At 44.5% G+C, this 19,044-nt stretch overlaps 2 protein-coding genes across 2 annotated transcripts in view; one reads left to right on the top strand and one right to left on the bottom strand.

The window, feature by feature from the left end:
- The window catches only part of DNTTIP2 (deoxynucleotidyltransferase terminal interacting protein 2), a 94,071-nt gene that overhangs the window by 39,046 nt on the left and 35,981 nt on the right, over positions 1–19,044 (top strand). The window contains exons 3-4 of the mRNA XM_085605795.1: positions 18,087–18,219; positions 18,659–18,754. Of these exons, the coding sequence (XP_085461921.1) occupies positions 18,087–18,219; positions 18,659–18,754 (229 nt within the window). The remainder of the gene's footprint in view (positions 1–18,086; positions 18,220–18,658; positions 18,755–19,044) is intronic.
- LOC146867439 (uncharacterized) lies at positions 793–17,088 on the bottom strand. Its single transcript, XM_085614188.1, has 3 exons — positions 16,978–17,088; positions 7,156–8,374; positions 793–866 (listed from the first exon to the last, which is right to left on the bottom strand). Exons 1-3 carry the CDS (start codon positions 17,086–17,088, stop codon positions 793–795), a joined length of 1,404 nt encoding a protein of 467 aa, XP_085470314.1.

The following is a 19,044-nucleotide window of genomic DNA, read 5'->3' as shown; positions in this document are numbered from 1 at the left end:
CTTTGGTTCTTCTTTCTTTGTTGCCACCTCAGAGTTGCTTAGCTGGAGGTTAGCACTTTGTTCTGTCTTTCTTTGTACCAGAGAGCATGTCCAGTAGGATCCAATTTCTCTGCTTATTGTTGCACTTTTTCAGACTTAATTCAGAGATTAAGGTGTAGAATCTAAAGATCCCACCTTCCCTAGTGACTGAAGGACAAGGAAGCAGCACTAGTCGTTAAAGGGTTTTTATGGTGGTGATTGCGGTTAAATCATGAGTGTATCATGAGACTGCCGCTTGAAACCATATTGCTCTTTATCTTTTGTGTGGTGAGGTGGTGTTGGATCCCATCCATGCTCTGAAGGTCATTGCCTGCTGTCTTCACCAGTTGTAGCATTCTTCGTCGTTGTAGTTGGATCAAGGTGGCCTTCATTCTCCAGCACCACCCTAAATGCTGAGCAGCGAAGCAGGGCAGCTGTCTTTCAGTTTTAGGCAGTGGAAGTGGTGCCTTTTGCCACAGCTCTCATAGTCTTGTGACTCCTGCTGCCAGACCTGTGTTCATTACCCACATGCTGCATTGCTTGAGGCAAATGGAGCAAGCTTCACAGTTCCTCTGCTGCCTAGAATGTTAAATATTTTTGTCTGCCATCTTTGTGTCTAACCCACTCCTCCGCATAGTCCTCACATTTAAGGAGGAAAATGTTTTTACTGTGAAAAACCTATATAGTAAAAATAAAATCCCAAATGTGATAATTGGATAAATCCTCAACGCTCCTGAGGTGGATTCCAATGGGATTGTTTTCTACCATACCTGTTCACCTAAATTTGGCAATGGTGGACATTCCTTCTTTGCACAGCCGTTGATACTCTATTATGTTCTTTGGGTAACCTGGATGAAAAGCATATTCTAAGTGATGTCAAATCATAGATTAAAGTTGCTGTTCTGACTGGCCCACTGAAGGACATTAACTTTTTTTATTCTTAGCCACTTTAGTGTAGTTTTAGCTGTGAGCTTTTGCCATGCTAAATACGAACATCAGTCCTGGATTCAGATTTCACACTGAAGGCCCATGTCGTCTTTAATGACCTTTCTAAATTGCTCCATTCACACTTTATTCTTTTTTGACCAGTGTCATAGTCTCTGATGGTAGAAGATCATCCCCCACAACATGTTGCTGTTGTCAGTTTTCATAGAGAAGAGTGTTGGCCACAAAATCAAATTACTCTTGAATGCATTAGCATGTCAATTAATAAGTGTGGTTTGACCTTTAACAGAATTAATTGCTTTTAAGTTTGAAAGTTGAATAGAGAAAGAGGAGACAGATTAATTTTCTTTTTTAGCATTGAGTTTGAAAAAAGGATAATAAAGATGACTATGCAAGATATTAAGGAAAGACACGATTTGTCAAGATTATGTAAACTAATTGCATTTAATATGTGATGCGAGTGTATTCTCTCTTTCCTGGGAAATAATGAATTTAAGATGTAGGTAATGACTTCTTAATAGAAAGTGTTTAGAAATTAACCCTGATATGGCTAAGAAGAGGCTAATTAAATCCCTAATTAGGTTAATCACGTTTTTCTTGATTTTGCACCATGCATAGATTGTATACCCAACAGGAATGCTTAGGTAGACACCATGTACCCCTAATTTGACTTTGCATGCACACACACAAATTGGCTGTCCGTCACTCTCTCCAGACTGCGATAACGCACATCCATTACAAACCCAATAGGTAAACACAAGCATATGTGTTATTGTTGCAGGGATTCTGCGTATGCACAGAACTATGCGCAGGAAACCAGGACCTCAGAGAATTGTGGTGTACCAGAAACTCCTCTCAGAACCAAGAACCCCATATCCGACTAGCTTAGTGTCCCATTCGTTTGCCTAGATCTAGCTAGGCGGTCCCAATGTATAGACAACCCAGAACATGCGACTTAGATATTTCTCAGGAGTGGTGTGCATCCGAAATACCGGTTTGTACTTATTTAACAGTCCACAACAGAATAATACAGACACAGTAAAGTTTAAAGAGTTTATTTTATAAACCTCGCGTCCTAAGATGCAGTACTTTGGCTAACACTAGCAGACAAATGGTTAAGATCAAAACCATCAGCATTGTTACAATACCATACAGAATAAAAGGAGCAATCATAATAATAATGACAGTGGTATGCAGCCACACTCCTTTCTCTAGCAACTAATAAATTATTATTAGACTAATAGAAGGTCTCTTAGGCTAACAGGGGGGACCCCATACCGTATAGATCAGCTTAGTGGAATCACATCAAAGGATCAGCTAGCTCTCTCATGCATCAGCTCTTCTGTTCGAATGAATTCTAAAACATTCTGTACAGTAATATTAAAGGCACTTGTCCTTCAGATATTGGCAGCTGCATGTATGATCTGTCTGAAGTGTTACGATCAATCTGAACACAACACTCTGCACCGTCTAGTGTCCTAGCCTTGTTCTTTACATGATGTACAGACGAAGGTCGCAGCACACTGTTAAGAATGTTAAACAATAAACTGTTATCCTGTAAGGCAAAGTCGAGTAAGCATTTCTAAAATGAATAACATATAACAACAGTGTCGCGTGCAGAGCAGCAGAAACGGCAAGCTGGCTTTCTAACAGTTGACTCGGTTATGCTAACTTAGTGTTGTAAATAGGGAGTGGCTAACCCATATAACACCCCCCCCCCACCCCTCCTTGATCGAATCACTAACCACTAGGGGCGCACTTATCAAGAACGCAGAGTTCAAGTGACATAGAACAGAACCAAGAGCATGAACTATAAGTCCATATAAGGTAAGTGTAAAGTTCGAGAAAAAAAGAAGAAAAAATCGTGTAAAAAAATAGAAACGATGTCCCATAGGAAAAAAACACATCAAAAATTTTTGATAAAAAAATGACATCTATGGATGCATCCTGTCGTGACAATGTGAAACAGTCAATCCATCAAGGTATATGCACCATAAGTTGCAACAGCTTCCAAGAGGAAATCATTGGAGCGTTCCGCAAAAGTATCTGCCATCCAATTTAGTAGTGGAAAGGAACACACGTGTTCCTCAATTATCGGAGCATCCAGCACCATAACAGGACAACTGTCAGCATCCTCGAGATAACTTCGTTCAAGGAATTCAATAGCGGCCTCTCCGATATCCCAGTTACCAAGGACTCCTTGTGTAGCACCCAAAGCCATGAACCCAATTCCAGAACAAGCAAACTCATGATCCAGTAACGGACACATCAGTTCATCAAAATCCGGGTCAGGTGACACCAAGTTTGACAGACACAAGTCCAGAGCCCATGGGAAGGGACAATCTAGGCAATGAAAGACAGGCTGCACACAGGTAAAATAAGCAAACCGGAATGACAATCCATACTTGACACTTAAGGTCGCCAGCGGTAAAGTGCCATAGTAATCAAGCATCTGGCTACGAAGATGTAGCAGGCGGAGCATTCTGTCTTGTAACCCCAGGCGTGCAGCCATAACGAAAAGCGCAGATCAACAAGAGGATCCCGGCCCCAAGAGCCAGTAGCAAGGGAACCCCTCCGAAGATACTTGAAAAAATAGAATGTAAAAACGCGGGGATCACACCAAAAACAGTTTGGAAAGATGTCACGAAGCCTGAGCCGACAATTTAAAAAAAATTAACAAGGCCAGTCGTAGACGAAGCATTAAAGATAGTCTGTATCAATGTTCCAAAATGTAGGGGGAGGTCAGTATTTAAAAGAGCTTGTACTTCAGTGCGTGTGTTTGCTATGTGAAGAAGAAACGTTTCACGGGACGAAGTCAAAGAAACTTCTCTTTGAGACAAAAGAGCTCTTATTCTACTCATCCTGTTGAACTCTGCGTTCAAGTTTGGAATCGCCGGCCAGATGGATATATCGAGCCTGCCATGCGGGGGTGGGAAAAGGACGTTATTACAGCAAACCACCCTCTGTGAAACGGTGACTATGTAAGGAATACCCACTAGCATCCCACAGCAAGCTTCATTATTTAAAAGCAAATAACTACCGTTGGCAAGCAGCCTAAAAGAAGACGTTGTAACTGGCACCGGAATACCTTTTAGGACACAAGCTAAATTAGGAGCGTGTATATTGCAAGCGCCATGTAATTGTATATGTCTACAAACCACAGAATGATCAGGAGCGGAAGTACATTCTTCACCTTTCAAGTAAACTTCCTTGCCATCCCTCACGCATCTATATGTGAAAGGAAGTGACCAAACTTCGTGCAGGAAGGCATTACCAAGCTGTTCATATCTGCCTATGGCATAATGCTTCATGCACAAACTGAACTTAAACCTACTGAAAGGCAACGTGATCAATCCGTGTACAAGCCACACAGCCGAATTCAACTCAGCAATAGAAAAAGGTAATGGTTCTAGTTTTTCAATGTGCAGTAATGCGTAAGTTGCGTCTTTCATGGACATGAACTGCTGTTTATCAGTCAAATTAAAAGGAAGGAATAACAAAGACGTATTCATGTAATCCCAAGGGACTTTCCCTGCTTTTAACGTTTGCAAGGACCATGCAAACTGCATAATTTAACGCAACTGATTTTGACCATGATATAACACAGACACTTCATCTTGTACAATGTCTACGACAGATGAAACAATATTATCTAATGTATAAATTCTAGAAGACAAGGTGTTAATACTATTATCTATAACAGCCAATACTTTCTCCATATTGGCCTGGTCAATAGCACGTAACCTGGAAGCAGCTTCAATTTGCGATAACTTCCAAACTTCATTGTAAATAGCATAAACCCATCTCCTGGTCCTGCCACTCGCAGGACCCTTAACAAAATAATTCAAATCTATTTTGTCATTTAATCGTGATAAATGAAGCTTAACTGAAGCTAATGTGGAATGTTGCAACCATGACTGGCATAACTTACCTACCGAGTAGGTAGTTACCGTGTGTGATGATGGAAAACGAGGGTCTACTCTAAATTGTGTATACCCTGGTTTCAAATTCAGAAACCGACGTTGACAGGAGTCTGAACCCGTCTGCCACACCAACCATCCCTCAGGATCAATTGCTGAAATATTAAAGGTGGTGTTGGAGACGAGGGACTGCAACATAGTAAGGGACCGATCTGTGTGATTCGCCCAATTAGGATAAGCACCCAGATCCGGGATTGTGGGGGAATTCAATTTCTTAGATCTAGCCAATCCAAAACAGGTGGTCTGAAAAATAGTTGAATTACATGGAATTAAATAACATATGATTTGGGATAAGACAGGCACGATGCAAAGCTCCTGTTCCTTGTACCTGCCACGGTTTAGTTCCCCAAATCGATTTAAGATCGATAGTAGCTTTCCAGAGGTCATAACCTCCAATAGCCAATTCATCCATAAAGGATTTGGAATATAATAATTTGGTGTGTGTCAGTCTAAGCTTAGAAGCTGGTTCTACCGCCACCTTAAAATAAAAAGAATTGGGGTCAGACACACTAAAATCCGAAAAGTAAGTGAATTTTTTCACTAAAGTGGCAGAACTGCCACTCATAGGGACAGGACAATGTTCCCACTGAGTGAAATTAACAAAATTCCGAAAGGTATTTGCCCTGTGTAGGAAATGTGTGCCATAATGTTGATAGCAAAATTGTTCATCGTAATTTGCAGTATTTAAATACAAATCCTCAGCATCAAATGCAGCATAATATTTCAAATCAGAAAACAGTGTTTCTATCGCTTGCACATCCCAATCATCTGATCGGATGTTCTGTTTAACTACATCACCCGTAGAAACACGAAAAACAGTTGGCACATTAATCACTTCGGTGGGACCATGAATTTGAAAGTTCACAGCATCCCAAGCAATTCCATCACGTACAGGCCAGGCGGTGATGTTCACAAAAGTCTGGTCCCTTTTCATGATGTGTGATGAGGAATGGGGGGCTAAAGTTCCATCACTTAATCGAATTGTAGATCGTTCATTCAGGTAGTGTCCATTTATCAATTTAAAAAAAAAAGCAGTGGAAGTCAATGATTCAGTTTCAACGGAGGAATGTGACTGGGCAATTGTTGTCGAATGTAATAGAGGCAAAGGTACTTCTGTTGGATAAGCATACGCAGGATCATCAGGTAGACCACCAGCATTAGATGGCATAGAAGGACCAGTAACTGCAAGCTCAATGGAAACTTCAGGCAAGATGTTAGAGGGTGGCACCACAACAGAGTTTCTCAGCATTGAAGGGCAAGAAACTGAAGGTGTCATACTATGGAGAATCGGCCACCCGCTGTAGCTTGACATTGTCAATCGAGATGTACCTGTTATCCTTGCGACCAGGAAGTGGAGGTAAAACAACTGTACGCGTACCCAGGACTCCAAGGACCGGTGCACGATAAGAGGGGCCGAACTCCTTCTTGTTCTCCACCTTCTCACGGACCAGGTCACCAACTCGAGGTAGCCAGCCGACTACTGGAATCTGGAGCGCAGCTTCTGATGTAGAGGGTACGTGTCCTTTCGCTAGAGTGTCTCTGGCATCTTGTAGATTCTGCAATACAGCACAGTGGTCATCTAGGTCAAAAGGGGCGGCTGCTGCCGCCATGTCTAGACCATCAAGGTCCGGAACAAACATTCTTACTCCAAAGAGCATCATGTACGGGGTCCTCCCACCCAGAGACCTTCTAGGGAGATTATTAAGTGCACGTTGTACGTCATACAAGTGGGAGAGCCAGTTCCGGCCTATACCTAATACCCTCGCTATCAAAGATTGCCTTAGGTCACGGTTCATCCGCTCCACAACACTGTTGCCCTCAGGCCGGTATGGAGACGAAAATTTGACTTGGACCCCCAAATCTCTCATGGCCTCCTTGTACGCCCGAGAGGCGAACGCAGGACCCTGATCAGAATGAAGGGTACCACATGCAAAACTCCCTACAAAGACACGCAAATCCTTGATGACAGTTCTGGCATCAGCACTCCTTTGTGGCCATGCCCACAGGAAACGTGTGCACGAATCAACTGCAACCAAGATGTATTTGTACGCAGTATCGGAGGTAAAAGGACCGCAGTGATCTAAATAAACGCACACGAGTGGTTGATTAGATATATGCAACTGTGTTTGTGGTGGACGCGCTGCAGTGGAAGGCTTAATCTGCTGGCAAATTTCACAAGTAAGAACGTATGCCCGCGCTTGTTTGTACAAACGGTACCACCAGTAACGTTGTTGCAACAGAGATACAGTAGCCGACACTCCGGCAAGCGCAGACGCCACACCTTCGTGAGCTGCTGATATCAAAGAGTATCTTCGGTCCTCGTTGGGAATCACCCTGTCACCAACATCGTTAATCCTCACGAACGGGACGTTATCAGGACTTAAGCGATAATGGTATCGAGAAGGGAAACCTTTCGGAAAAGTTGTCCCGGTCTCGGAAGCAGCAATAGCTGCCAAGATGTCATCATCGATCTTACTTTTGGATCTTGTAACTGCTGCTACTAGATATGTTGCCACTGCTGTTGTTGCTGCCTCGTCAGCCAAAATGTTACCGACAGCATGGACACCAACTCGTTGGTGACAGAGAGTGTGAATTACATTCACGAGTGGTAGCAGTTCTTTAAGTGCTGCCACTCGAACCCAAAGCGTTTTATGCTTTATTGTGCTACCTTTGGAATCATGAAAATCATTCTGAATCCAAAAATGTAGATTGTCATTGTAAGATTGAACACAATAGAACGAATCACACACCACAAGAGTGGGGATTCTGAGATCAGCGTACTCCAGCGCAAGCACCAGAGCACGTACTTCAGCCAACTGCGCGGTACAATCACCCAATGTCTGTGTATGCACAGCTTCAGATTGGAACTCTCCATTCACAAAGGTACCCACAACAATTGCGCAGGCAGCTGAATAGGCGTGCTTTGATCCAGTAGCGGGTTGCGCGGGCCCATCAGTGTAAATGACACCACTGTACTCCTCAAGTGGGCGCAATGTCGAAGGAGTCGGATGAACGAATTCATAATCCAAGAACTCCTGAGACTGCAACGCCACGTCAAAGATATATGTGACGTCTTGCGAAGCCAAGGAAGTTGCCCATTGTATCCACCTTGGATGCAAAGCCTTAGAATTTGGTACACTAGCTTTAGTGACTGCCTCGAGGGCAGGGTACGGTGTTACCACCAGCATGTGCTTTCCTTGGGATAGCGCTCGTTCTTTCAAGATCGCCATCTGAACTGCTGTCAGTACTTTTTCAACAGTGGAAAAGCGCAGCTCAGCTGATGTGTACAGATGAGATTTGTAAGCAATGGGAACGATGTCGCCCTCATTGAACGTGAAGTACGTGAAACCCACCGCGCCTGGCACTATTCTAATGACCAGGTTAGTGTGGTTATCACGAGTTTGTAAGTATTTAGAAGCAAGAAGATCAGACTGCAAAGTTTGTAATGCAGCTGTATGCTCTGGTAGCCAGCATGATTTGGTAAAAGTAGGTTGTACCAAGGCATAAAGCGTCTTGATTCGCTGGGCATAATCAGTAATGTAGGTACGACCGAAATTCAGAAAACCCAGCAATGATTGCAATTTTTTCAGCGTTGTAGGAGTACAAAGGCGAGCGCACTTCTCAAGGAAGTGCGGAGCCAAGCCGCGACCCTCACTATTGAGTTCGTACCCCAAGAACAACACTGTGAACTCGGCAATGTGGCATTTTGCAAAATTGAATTTGTATCCAAAGTCAGCAAACGTAGTAATTATGCCATCCACGCGAGCAAGGTGTGGGAGCAACTCGTCGTCTGTTAGATAGATGTCATCGACATACGAGTATGCATCCGGGTCTATATACTCTAGGAGCGAGACCACTCGGGCAGCAAAGACCCCAGGGCTGTTCTTGTAGCCCATAGGTAGCCTTTTAAACTTTCTTTGTTTACCGCCCGAGGTAAAAGCCGTCCACTCACTACTCTGAGGGGACAGGTTATGGCTGTAAAAGCCATTGGAAATGTCAAGTGTGGTTTTAAACCGTTTTCTCACAAGACTATCGATGAGAGCCGAACTGTGAGTATTCTGTACCTCGCACGTCCGGCAGTGAGAGTTTAAGTGCCGGTAATCCAAAACTAGGCGGTACGACCCGTCAGGCTTCGTCACAGTGAATAAAGGGTTATTCATAGGTGACAAACAAGTTTCAATTACTCCCTGATATTCCAATTGTTCAAGGATAGTCGCGACGTGAGATCTAGCCTCGCGACGCATGGGATATTGGGGTTGAGGCTGGGGATCGGACCGCAACGGAATCGTATGGTCGGGAGAAATTTTATCCCAGCCCACTTGATTGCGATACAACGCAGGCGCTTGCACCTGCGCCCACTCCCAGGCCAACCTGTTAGTATGTTCCATAGGCACTGTGTGCCCAAAGGAGGGGAGGATCACCACCTCCCCTCTAGGAGCATCTAAAATGAAAGCCGGAGGCCAATCCTCTTCCGCTAACAGAATGTCATAGGTGGAGGATAAATTATCCCAAAAAACTACTCTAATTCTACGATGTATGTCACCCTCTATTTTAAGGATTATGTCAAACATCCTTTCAGGGGTTTTTTCGCGAGTATCAGCAGTTTCAACACTCACATATGTATCAGTTGCTGTCACCTCCAGATACGGACGCAGTGCTTGCTGCACTACTGTAACTTCCGCCGCGCTGTCTAACACCGTTAGAGCCCATGTCCGGTTCTGAAGCAGTGTCCGTACCATCTGAGACATATCTCGCAGTTAGAGCAGCAACCTTCTTTTTCTGAAACGGAGGTCTTTGACGCGCAGCGTCGTCTTGCTTGCCTTTAACTTCAGTCTGTCTGGGTTGCTCTCGACCTTGAGCACCCCTTCCTCTTCCACGGTCTCCGCCACCGGATTGTGAAGCCGATGTTTCCTGTGAAGAACGAGGAGAGCGTTCAGAAACCTGAAATCTGTCAGGTGACTTAATATTAGAACGATTGCGCAAATCATATTTGCGTTCAGTAGACGACTGAACTGGCGAGGCAGAACGCGACCTACATTTCTGTTGCTGTTTTCCCTGTTTTTTGGTACGCCAACTTTCCTTCGGAAACTTGGGCTTTTCGTCTTTTGTAGACTAACTCACCTTAGTCTGCTGTACTACATCAGGAATCTTAACGGTGGGTTTCACGCCTAAGGCACTACGTCCCACCATTCTGTAGGCTTTTGCAATAATTTTTGCAAATTCCCTGGGCTTGTCGGTAGGAGCCACAAGTTCCAGCATATTACCTACTTGGAACTGCAGAGCATCTCCTTTTAGGTTCCCCATCACCATGGAAGAAACCACATCGAAGCTGTCGACAAGCCTCATTCCCAATTCAATGGCCGCGTCTGCACCATGATTTTCCTGAACTTTCATGATGACAGAGGGTAGTACAGACATAGACGGAGTGCCATAGCACTTCGAATAGGTCGCAGCAAAGACCGTGCCCCAATTGTTACAATCGACAATATCGGGTACCAGATCCTTCGGCAAGGTAATGGTGAGTATCCTGTGTTTATCCACAGGAGAAGTGTTTGGAAACACGGCTTCCAGTTGATCAAACTTTTCAGCAAGCCAGTAAGGAAATTCATCCTTATTTTGGGGGCGCTTGCCTACAACCGCATTAACCATTACGGGACTAATGACCACAGCTCGGTGGTCAGTCGTGTGACCCGCAACAGCAGGTGCCCCCAACTGCACGTTGCGAGACACGTACTGCACTAAAGCCCTATGGACCGTAATCAGGGCAGTATGCAGTACTCGTAAGTCTGCCACCCCAACCATCAAGTAGTTTGGATGGGGTGTAAAACCGGCATGCACCGGCCAATCAGCCCCTGCAATTGACAAAGGGTCAAGTCTTGGCGGTGCCACCGTATAGGGAAGGGCGCCATTAAACCAAATAGTATGCTGCCAGGCAGAAATAGGTATTTCTAGTGTCCTATACGGAGCATAAGCTGCAGGTACTTGTGTGGCAGTATAGTTGTGGAAAGTATCATCTTCATCCACCTCTGGAAAAGTCACCCAAGAGTAAAACAACTCGTACGGGTGTGCTGCGTCAGCAGCTACCACAAAGACCACAGCCAGCCCGTCATCAGGCACCCCATAGGTCCGCAAATGCTGACGTAGAGGAACCCTACTATGTGCGGCTATATTGACCGCCATTAGGACACACTAAAGAATAACGACAAGTCTTACAGTAGCACTTGGGTTCAGTAAAAACTAATCTTTTTAATTGTCCAGCTTGAACGAACCTCTAGTCGAAACTCTGGTAGATTAAGCCGTCACTCCCGTTATCCGGAAACCAGAGTGAGGGCGTTATGGACTAATAAAAGTACTACTAAGGCGTATCAGAACTTAACCACATTGGGCGCCATGTTGCAGGGTTTCTGCGTATGCACAGAACTATGCGCAGGAAACCAGGACCTCAGGGAATTGTGGTGTACCAGAAACTCCCTTCAGAACCAAGAACCCCATATCCGACTAGCTTAGTGTCCCATTCGTTAGCCTAGATCTAGCTAGGCGGTCCCAATGTATAGACAACCCAGAACATGCAACTTAGATATTTCTCAGGAGTGGTGTGCATCCGAAATACCGGTTTGTACTTATTTAACAGTCCACAACAGAATAATACAGACACGGTAAAGTTTAAAGAGTTTATTTTATAAACCTCGCGTCCTAAGATGCAGTACTTTGGCTAACACTAGCAGACAAATGGTTAAGATCAAAACCATCAGCATTGTTACAATACCATACAGAATAAAAGGAGCAATCATAATAATAATGACAGTGGTATGCAGCCACACTCCTTTCTCTAGCAACTAATAAATTATTATTAGACTAATAGAAGGTTTCTTAGGCTAACAGGGGGGACCCCATACCGTATAGATCAGCTTAGTGGAATCACATCAAAGGATCAGCTAGCTCTCTCATGCATCAGCTCTTCTGTTCGAATGAATTCTAAAACATTCTGTACAGTAATATTAAAGGCACTTGTCCTTCAGATATTGGCAGCTGCATGTATGATATGTCTAAAAAGTGGTACGATCAATCTGAACACAACACTCTGCACCGTCTAGTGTCCTAGCCTTGTTCTTTACATGATGTACAGACTAAGGTCGCAGCACACTGTTAAGAATGTTAAACAATAAACTGTTATCCTGTAAGGCAAAGTCGAGTAAGCATTTCTAAAATGAATAACATATAACAACAGTGTCGCGTGCAAAGCAGCAGAAACGGCAAGCTGGCTTTCTAACAGTTGACTCGGTTATGCTAACTTAGTGTTGTAAATAGGGAGTGGCTAACCCATATAACATTATCTTCGGACCTCCAATAAGAATATAAATGTGCACATATTTTACCCATAATAGGAATACATATGCCATTAATATGACAACTTGAATGTCATTGAGAAGGTGAATATAGGCACCGAATTAAACTTCGATGTTCTAACCGATATTAAGATGCAGTCCAGTTTTACAAACATTTATGTATATGAAATAATCAAATTAATTGTAGCAGTGGTAGCACATATTTAGTTGTACATTAAATGGATATTATGGATTGTATTCTCACTTTAATTAAAGGGGGTGTTGACCACCAAGACATTAGGATGTTAATAGCACATGATTCAGAGATAAATTAGAGGCTGTAAATGCATGATATTAAGCAGTTATTTATTTCTATAGTGTAATTTGTGTGTGTTATTAGATCTGTAATACAATTGATACTGGTTCCAGCAAATATTTACAACCTTGATAAAGCAGCCATCCCCAACCCCATCAAACGTGTCAGCTGCGATACCAGGAAGGGGGTTAAGTGACTCGGAACAGTGATAAATTATAATCCCAATCATGGAAAGTTTAGGAACTTGTAACACTGTGAGGAAAGTGGTTTACTATATGGTGTTGACGACCTCACCGTGTAATAAACTCCAACTTCTCTTTGGTTCAGTCAATGTAAGTTTATTGTTTAGTTGATAAAAACGATTACAATTTAAGTGCAAAACTGTATAGATAGCCACACCCATCCAAAAGCAACTGTTAAAAAAATAAGTTTCATTTCTGACACTTGAGGGTTTGATTCTTGATGAAAAAGAGGGGGTGAGTAGTTGTGATATCTTTTGAGTTCTTAAAACTGAAATGAGACTGGATGTTAGAAATGAGGTTTCTGGTTGGCTAAGGCTTGCGCCAAAGCCAGGCAGAAACCACCACTCTAGTCCGAGCAAGGGAGTTACACGCTGAAGATAACCCCTGCTCACCCCCTTGGTAGCTTGGCACAAGCAGTCAGGCTTATCCCAGAGGCAATGTGTAAAGTGTTTGCGCAACACACACAGCAGCAACACACTAGACACACTACAAAAGAAACTCCACACAAGGTTACATTCAAAAATAGCATTTGTATGATCATAAACACATTAGAAACCCAATCACACATTTACACTGTGCCAACTGGCACGGGCAATATTCACAGGGGATTATATACAGGACCAGGCCAATTGGGCCCCGTTCAGAACCATCAGATCAGATAAGTAAATGCAAAACACAACCAGTGACTACTGGTAACACGATGATCTAAGCATTCCCACATTAGCATTAGACACCATCCTAAAATATCATAGCATGACATTAGGCATATCTGCATTAGCATAAACTCATTACGCAATAAGCCTCACCAGCATGAACGCATTATGCAATAAATCATGGTGCATAAATCACAGTTGCCATAGGCATCACAGTAGGCACAAAACTTCCTAAGCATAAACAGTGCGCCACAGTAACACTGACAAGGGCCTTTCGCCCTTCTGGTACACACGGGTACCACACCTGACCCCCCAGGCCAACTGGCCTTACACTGGGGCTCCAATGCCCTATGTCCAGACAGTCAGGGCTCTAGGGGGGACCGCTCAAATGACCCCCCGGCTACCTTGGTAGCAAACACAAAGGGCGCACTGCGCTGGGGCCTGGGGTGCTTCTCACCCCTCTTCTGTTGCAAACACAAATGCTCCCAGGTTGCAGTTGCCCGCTACAGTGGCACAACTGAGAAACAAAATTAGGCACTGGCACTACTGTGGCCAAATGAACACTGGCACGTGCCCCGATCGGCACCACCGTGCCTTGGACTTCCCACACATAATGTCCCCAAAGGAAAATGAGCACAGGCACCACGGTGCCTCCGGGGTCCCTACTGGGACTTCCTAACCAATGTGCCCAACGTTGGAGCTGCAGCGCCCTCACGCTCCCCTTGTCCTGGAGCTTGATGAGGGCAAGAGTTGGGCCAAGGAAGCACAGGCAGGCCAGCACGCTGGGGGCTCCAAGGCCAGCAGACACTCAGCTGCCTGGCAGGGCAGCAAGTCCATCTCCAGCGGCGGTTCCTCCTGGCAGGCTGGCAGCCTGCCGGCCGCTAGTCCAAGTAAGCCCAAGAAAAAGCACACACACATGGGGGTCACAGCCCCTACATTTATACTTCATTTCCCAGTCTGCGCCAGCACGGGGCTTGGAGGAACTAGTTCCAACTGGTTCTGGGGGTTGAAGAAGCACTTTGTGTACAGTGATCACACCCTCCTTTGTCAGGTGCGGGCTCATCATCCGACACACCACAGGGGGGCGGAGTCAGCATTCACTAGGGCAGGCACCATCCTATTCAGGGACTTCCCCTCCTACTACTCAAAATGTAGATGTCCCATTCAGCCTAGCACTGACTCACTCTGCCTCTTCTGGAGCCACACACCTCACCAGCCCCTGTCACTCAAAAGCCAGACATGCAATTCACATCAGGCAGGCAGACACATAGCACACAGAAATGCCAACTTCTAAAAGTGGCATTTCTAAAATCGTTATAATCTGCGCACACCATTGTGTAGCATTTATTATCACTATTCCAAACATATCAAACTTAAGCACGCTGCGCCTCCCATCTCCGGAATTATCAATGAAACCCTTATCTGGGAACCTCCAATGCATTCCTATGGGAGGGCAGCCCCACAGTAGTAAGAAACCAAAATGGCTGTTTGTCACTACCAGGACATGTCCCCCATTTAAACATGTCCTATCTTTTACCTACAATTCACCCTGCTCATAGGGCCTACCTTATGGGGGACTGACATGTAGCAAAAGGGGGGTCCCGGACATGGCACACACTTGTACTGCCGCTGTGACGTGGCACCTACACTGCGCGCACAGGCCCTGCAATGGCGGAGGCCTGAGATAGGTTTGCAAGGCTAGTTTGGTGGGTGGCGCAGTCAGCGCTTCTAGCCCACCAGTAGCATTTAATTCACCAGCCCTTGGTATATGTGATACCACTTTACAAGAGATTGACAGGTAAATTAAATGGGCCAAACAGGTGTAGACCAATCATATTTAACACAGAGTGCACAGGACAGGAGTGCTAAAGTGCCCAGAGGCCTAAAACCACCAAAACTATGTCAGAAAAAATGCTAGGGGGAAGGCAAAAAAAAGTTTAGGGATGACCCTGCAAACAGGGCAAAGTCCAACACTGGGTGATAACAGCAAGGTGCTGAGCGAATAAGGTGTGCAGTGCAAGATGGTACATTGCTTTGCGAATAGGGAAACCAGATGGGGCCCGAGTGCCCATGCGTAGTGGCAGTGCTCCCTCCTAGTCACCCGCCGCCTGTCCGTGCTGAAGGTGCCCCTGAAATACAGTGTGAATATACTACATAGACACTGTGAATGTCACACAGCTTTGCAGAACCTTAGCTCAACACTGAGTAGCTGTGGCTTCGAGCAGTCAGGCTTTATAAAATGAACAAGTGTAAAGCATTTTGAAGTACCAAAACAGTTGAATATGACGGAAACACAACACAAATTAAATATGAAATCTATTTATAAAAATAGTTTTTATTTTTATGAAGTTTTAGACACCAAAACTAACAAAATATACCAGAGTGTTCCGGAGATATGCATTTTTAAAGAAACAAGACATTACTGCTTGGCACACAACTACTATTGGTAACTAGCATAGTTGCAGTTCGCTTTGGAAAACGTTTATAAAGTTGTAAACTACTTATTAGGCCCACTTTGTATGACCATTTCCGTCGGGGAACAAGTCATGGAGGCCAATGAGGCTTCTTTGGATAATTACCTCGCAGTCTACAGTCCAGTTCCAGGTTCCGTGGGCAAGCCACCATAGACTTCAATAGAGTGGTCCTAATGCAAAGGCTACATGGCACTGAAGATGCTTATCCAGAGACCGGGGTCTCCAAGGTCTATTCCTCGGTGGGGTGACTTTGGCCACAGAGGTCGATGGCCTACAAAGTCAGGTTGAAATCCAGCTTAAAAAACTAGTTGCCACAGGTCTCCAGTTACAGCAAACCCAGCAGTTTCTTTTAACTGTTGATAATTCCTGACTCGGATGACTCCGTTGACTCTCCTGTGCCCAGTAAGCTCAGGTGAAACTTGTGAGGGTTGGGATTTGTTCTCTCATGCTGCACTTCTGCAGTCGGGCTTTATTAGCTACCAACTCACCAAGGCAGTCTACTTCAGCTTTTGCGCCACTGTAGCTTTAACAGAAAGTCAGCCAACTCCTTATGTCTGCTCTAGATGACACTTCCTTGAGAAGGTCACCACTGGCGCAGTTCTCTTTTCTAGCCCAAGTAGCAGTCCAGTTTAGGTGCAGCCTCTTTGCTGAGTTCAGGGAACAGCAGGGCAGTTGTCCTTCAGTTCATTCTCTATTGTGGGCGTGGTCTGGGCACCAGAAGTGCTACTTTTTTTGCCCAGAACTTGCTCTTGGAGGAGGCGGTGACTGCTAGACAATCTGCTACCAGGTCCCCTTCCATCTGATAACTTCCTGCGAAGTGTGGCTTCTCGCTATCCCATAGTGCACTCCCCAGATGGCCGAATACCCCTCAGTATGTGTGGAGCTCCCTAGCACACCCCAGAAGTGTATCTACCGAAGGGCTACACATCCACGGGAAAACCAGTGTGGTAGCGTTTTTCCCATCTTTGCTCCTGACGTCAACCTGTCTGCCAGGACAAAAGAGCAGCCCCTCGCGTGTGCCCACCATTTGCCCTTCATAGGCAGCTTCGTCTGTGAAGCTCACCATTTTGGGCTCACACCCGGTCTGACCTTCCTGCCAGGGAGAGGTAACCACCACAGAAGGGTAGAAAGCCATCTTGTGGACAGCACCCGTAAAAGGGCACTGGAAAAATTAGGGCAACAGAGTTACAACTTCTAAAATTGCAATATAGGCAAAAGTTAAATTAAATTCGACTTGAGCATCAAGTTGGGTCTAAAGCAGCAAATCTTTTAATATCTTGAAGTACCAACTTTAGTATTCCCTTTCAGAAGTTAGCACAGCCGAGTTGTCAGTCAGTAACCTTGTACTCTCCAATGGGGCTACTAGCGTTTCTACAACAGTAATTTGGGGGTTTTACTTTTAGGACATTTAACATCACATGGCCTGCTTTTTAATGTACAGCACCCTGCTGATAATGCCCCCAACATCCAAAAGTCGCTTTGCATGCACCCTCATGCTAGACCCTCGATAGGGAGCTGATACAGGCAGGAATGATCTGAAAGTGGTTCGGCACTGCTGGCATCGAGCTCTGCAGAAGACCCAGACAACCACACAATATTTTTCAACGCTACCATTCCAAGCTCTGTTAATACTTACACAATGGGGTTGAGAGAGGGCGCTTACAACTGGTTGGATGAAGGCATAGAAACAGTGGGTTCACTATACTGTGCTGGGGATATTACTCTCCTTTGAATACCCGCGAGTAGAATATGGCAACCAGCAAGGCAGTTCCTACTATATGGCACAATGATGGTGACGGTGAAGAAACACTGGAGAGGACAGGGCTCGGAACCTATGACACATGGAGGTTGCCAGTTCTGTGCCCCGGAGTACCCTCGTAGACTGATTTCAGATCTCTCTGGCACACTCACGAGGGGAGGAGTGGGGGGGGGGGGGGGTCTGTGAAGCATGACCTTATCACTTTGTCCATTCAGGGACAAATGGGAGCAGGATCTGGTATGCCCGTAACTGATGGGGATTGGTTTAAAATGCTAGAAGTCGCCATTCAACATGAAATTTAACCCATTTGAGTATTCAATAGTAAAGAAGCCTGTGGTCTGCAACAGTACTTTACCCAATGTTTTCTTTTGCAGCGTACTGTCAACCACCATAGACACCGGCCTCAATATCAAAGACATTGGAGGTTTATACATCAGGTTTGATGGATTGAAACAAACACCAAAGTCCAGTTCACTAAAAGTAAAGGAGAAAAAACACAACCAGGAGGTAAGAGTGTGCTGGTTATAAGGCTGGGTGTGAATAAGTTCCTTGGAAATAAGTCTATAATTTTTTTCGGATGAACCCCACATATAGTAAAGCATTTCTTTGTAAATCGCTATTAAACGTGAGCTAGAAATGCGTTTGGTTATCTGATTAAAACCTGACTAGTAATCCAGAGCTTTACTCTTTCCATTGCACACAATAGGTTAAAGGAATTGCATCCTGTGCCTCACATGTCCATTCAAGGTCCAATTTAGCCTGATGTCACTAATCTTCATGTGAACTGTACAATTTCATGTGTTGCTATTGGGTAAATCTGATTATTTTGTTAGAATGATTGCGCCTATGTAATTAAATATCACTGTTCTTGCAGCAATTAACATATCAAATGAGGTATTTTTTGTTGTGTTATTTTATGAAATGCAAGTTTTCAATTCCATTTTAGGTCCTAAAGCGAAGCATTATAACCCCGGACTTTGAAAAAAAGGAGTGTGTCCCACCATACAGTGAATCCATTCAACAGCTAAAGAAAAAGCGCAGGGTATGTTAAAAATATATTTCCCAGTCTTGGACGTAGCCGCAATGCACGTGGACCACATCTGCAGACCAGTGATGGGATAACCATTTCCATAAAAAAACACTACTATATTTTGTTTAGTATATGAATCGGTCCAGTGCGATCTAGCAAAGAGATGATTTAAAATGTTTGGTCAACAGTTTCCTCTTTTGAATGAAATAAACCACAGTTACAATTAAGTCATATAGGTCGGTTCAATTCGGAGTCAAAACCTTCAACCGGTATTTGCATTCCAAGTAAATGCATTAGCAAGA

Source organism: Triturus cristatus, chromosome 1_2 (genome assembly GCF_964204655.1).
Source record: "Triturus cristatus chromosome 1_2, aTriCri1.1, whole genome shotgun sequence".
NCBI classification, from domain to species: domain Eukaryota; kingdom Metazoa; phylum Chordata; class Amphibia; order Caudata; family Salamandridae; genus Triturus; species Triturus cristatus.
The sequence above is the reverse complement of the archived record's forward strand: the minus strand, read 5'-3'. Positions and strand labels throughout refer to the sequence as shown.

Excerpts from the sequence above, each read along its gene's own strand:
- LOC146867439 (XM_085614188.1), bottom strand. The coding sequence starts at position 17,088 with ATGGCTTTCTACCCTTCTGTGGTGGTTACCTCTCCCTGGCAGGAAGGT. Across the intron at positions 8,375-16,977 it reads CTGCCTATGAAGGGCAAATG|TCTGATCTTCTTGCTTCTAA; the intron begins GTGGGCACACGC and ends CAAACTTTGCAG. Across the intron at positions 867-7,155 it reads ACAACGTTACTGGTGGTACC|GTTACCCAAAGAACATAATA; the intron begins GTTTGTACAAAC and ends CTTTTCATCCAG.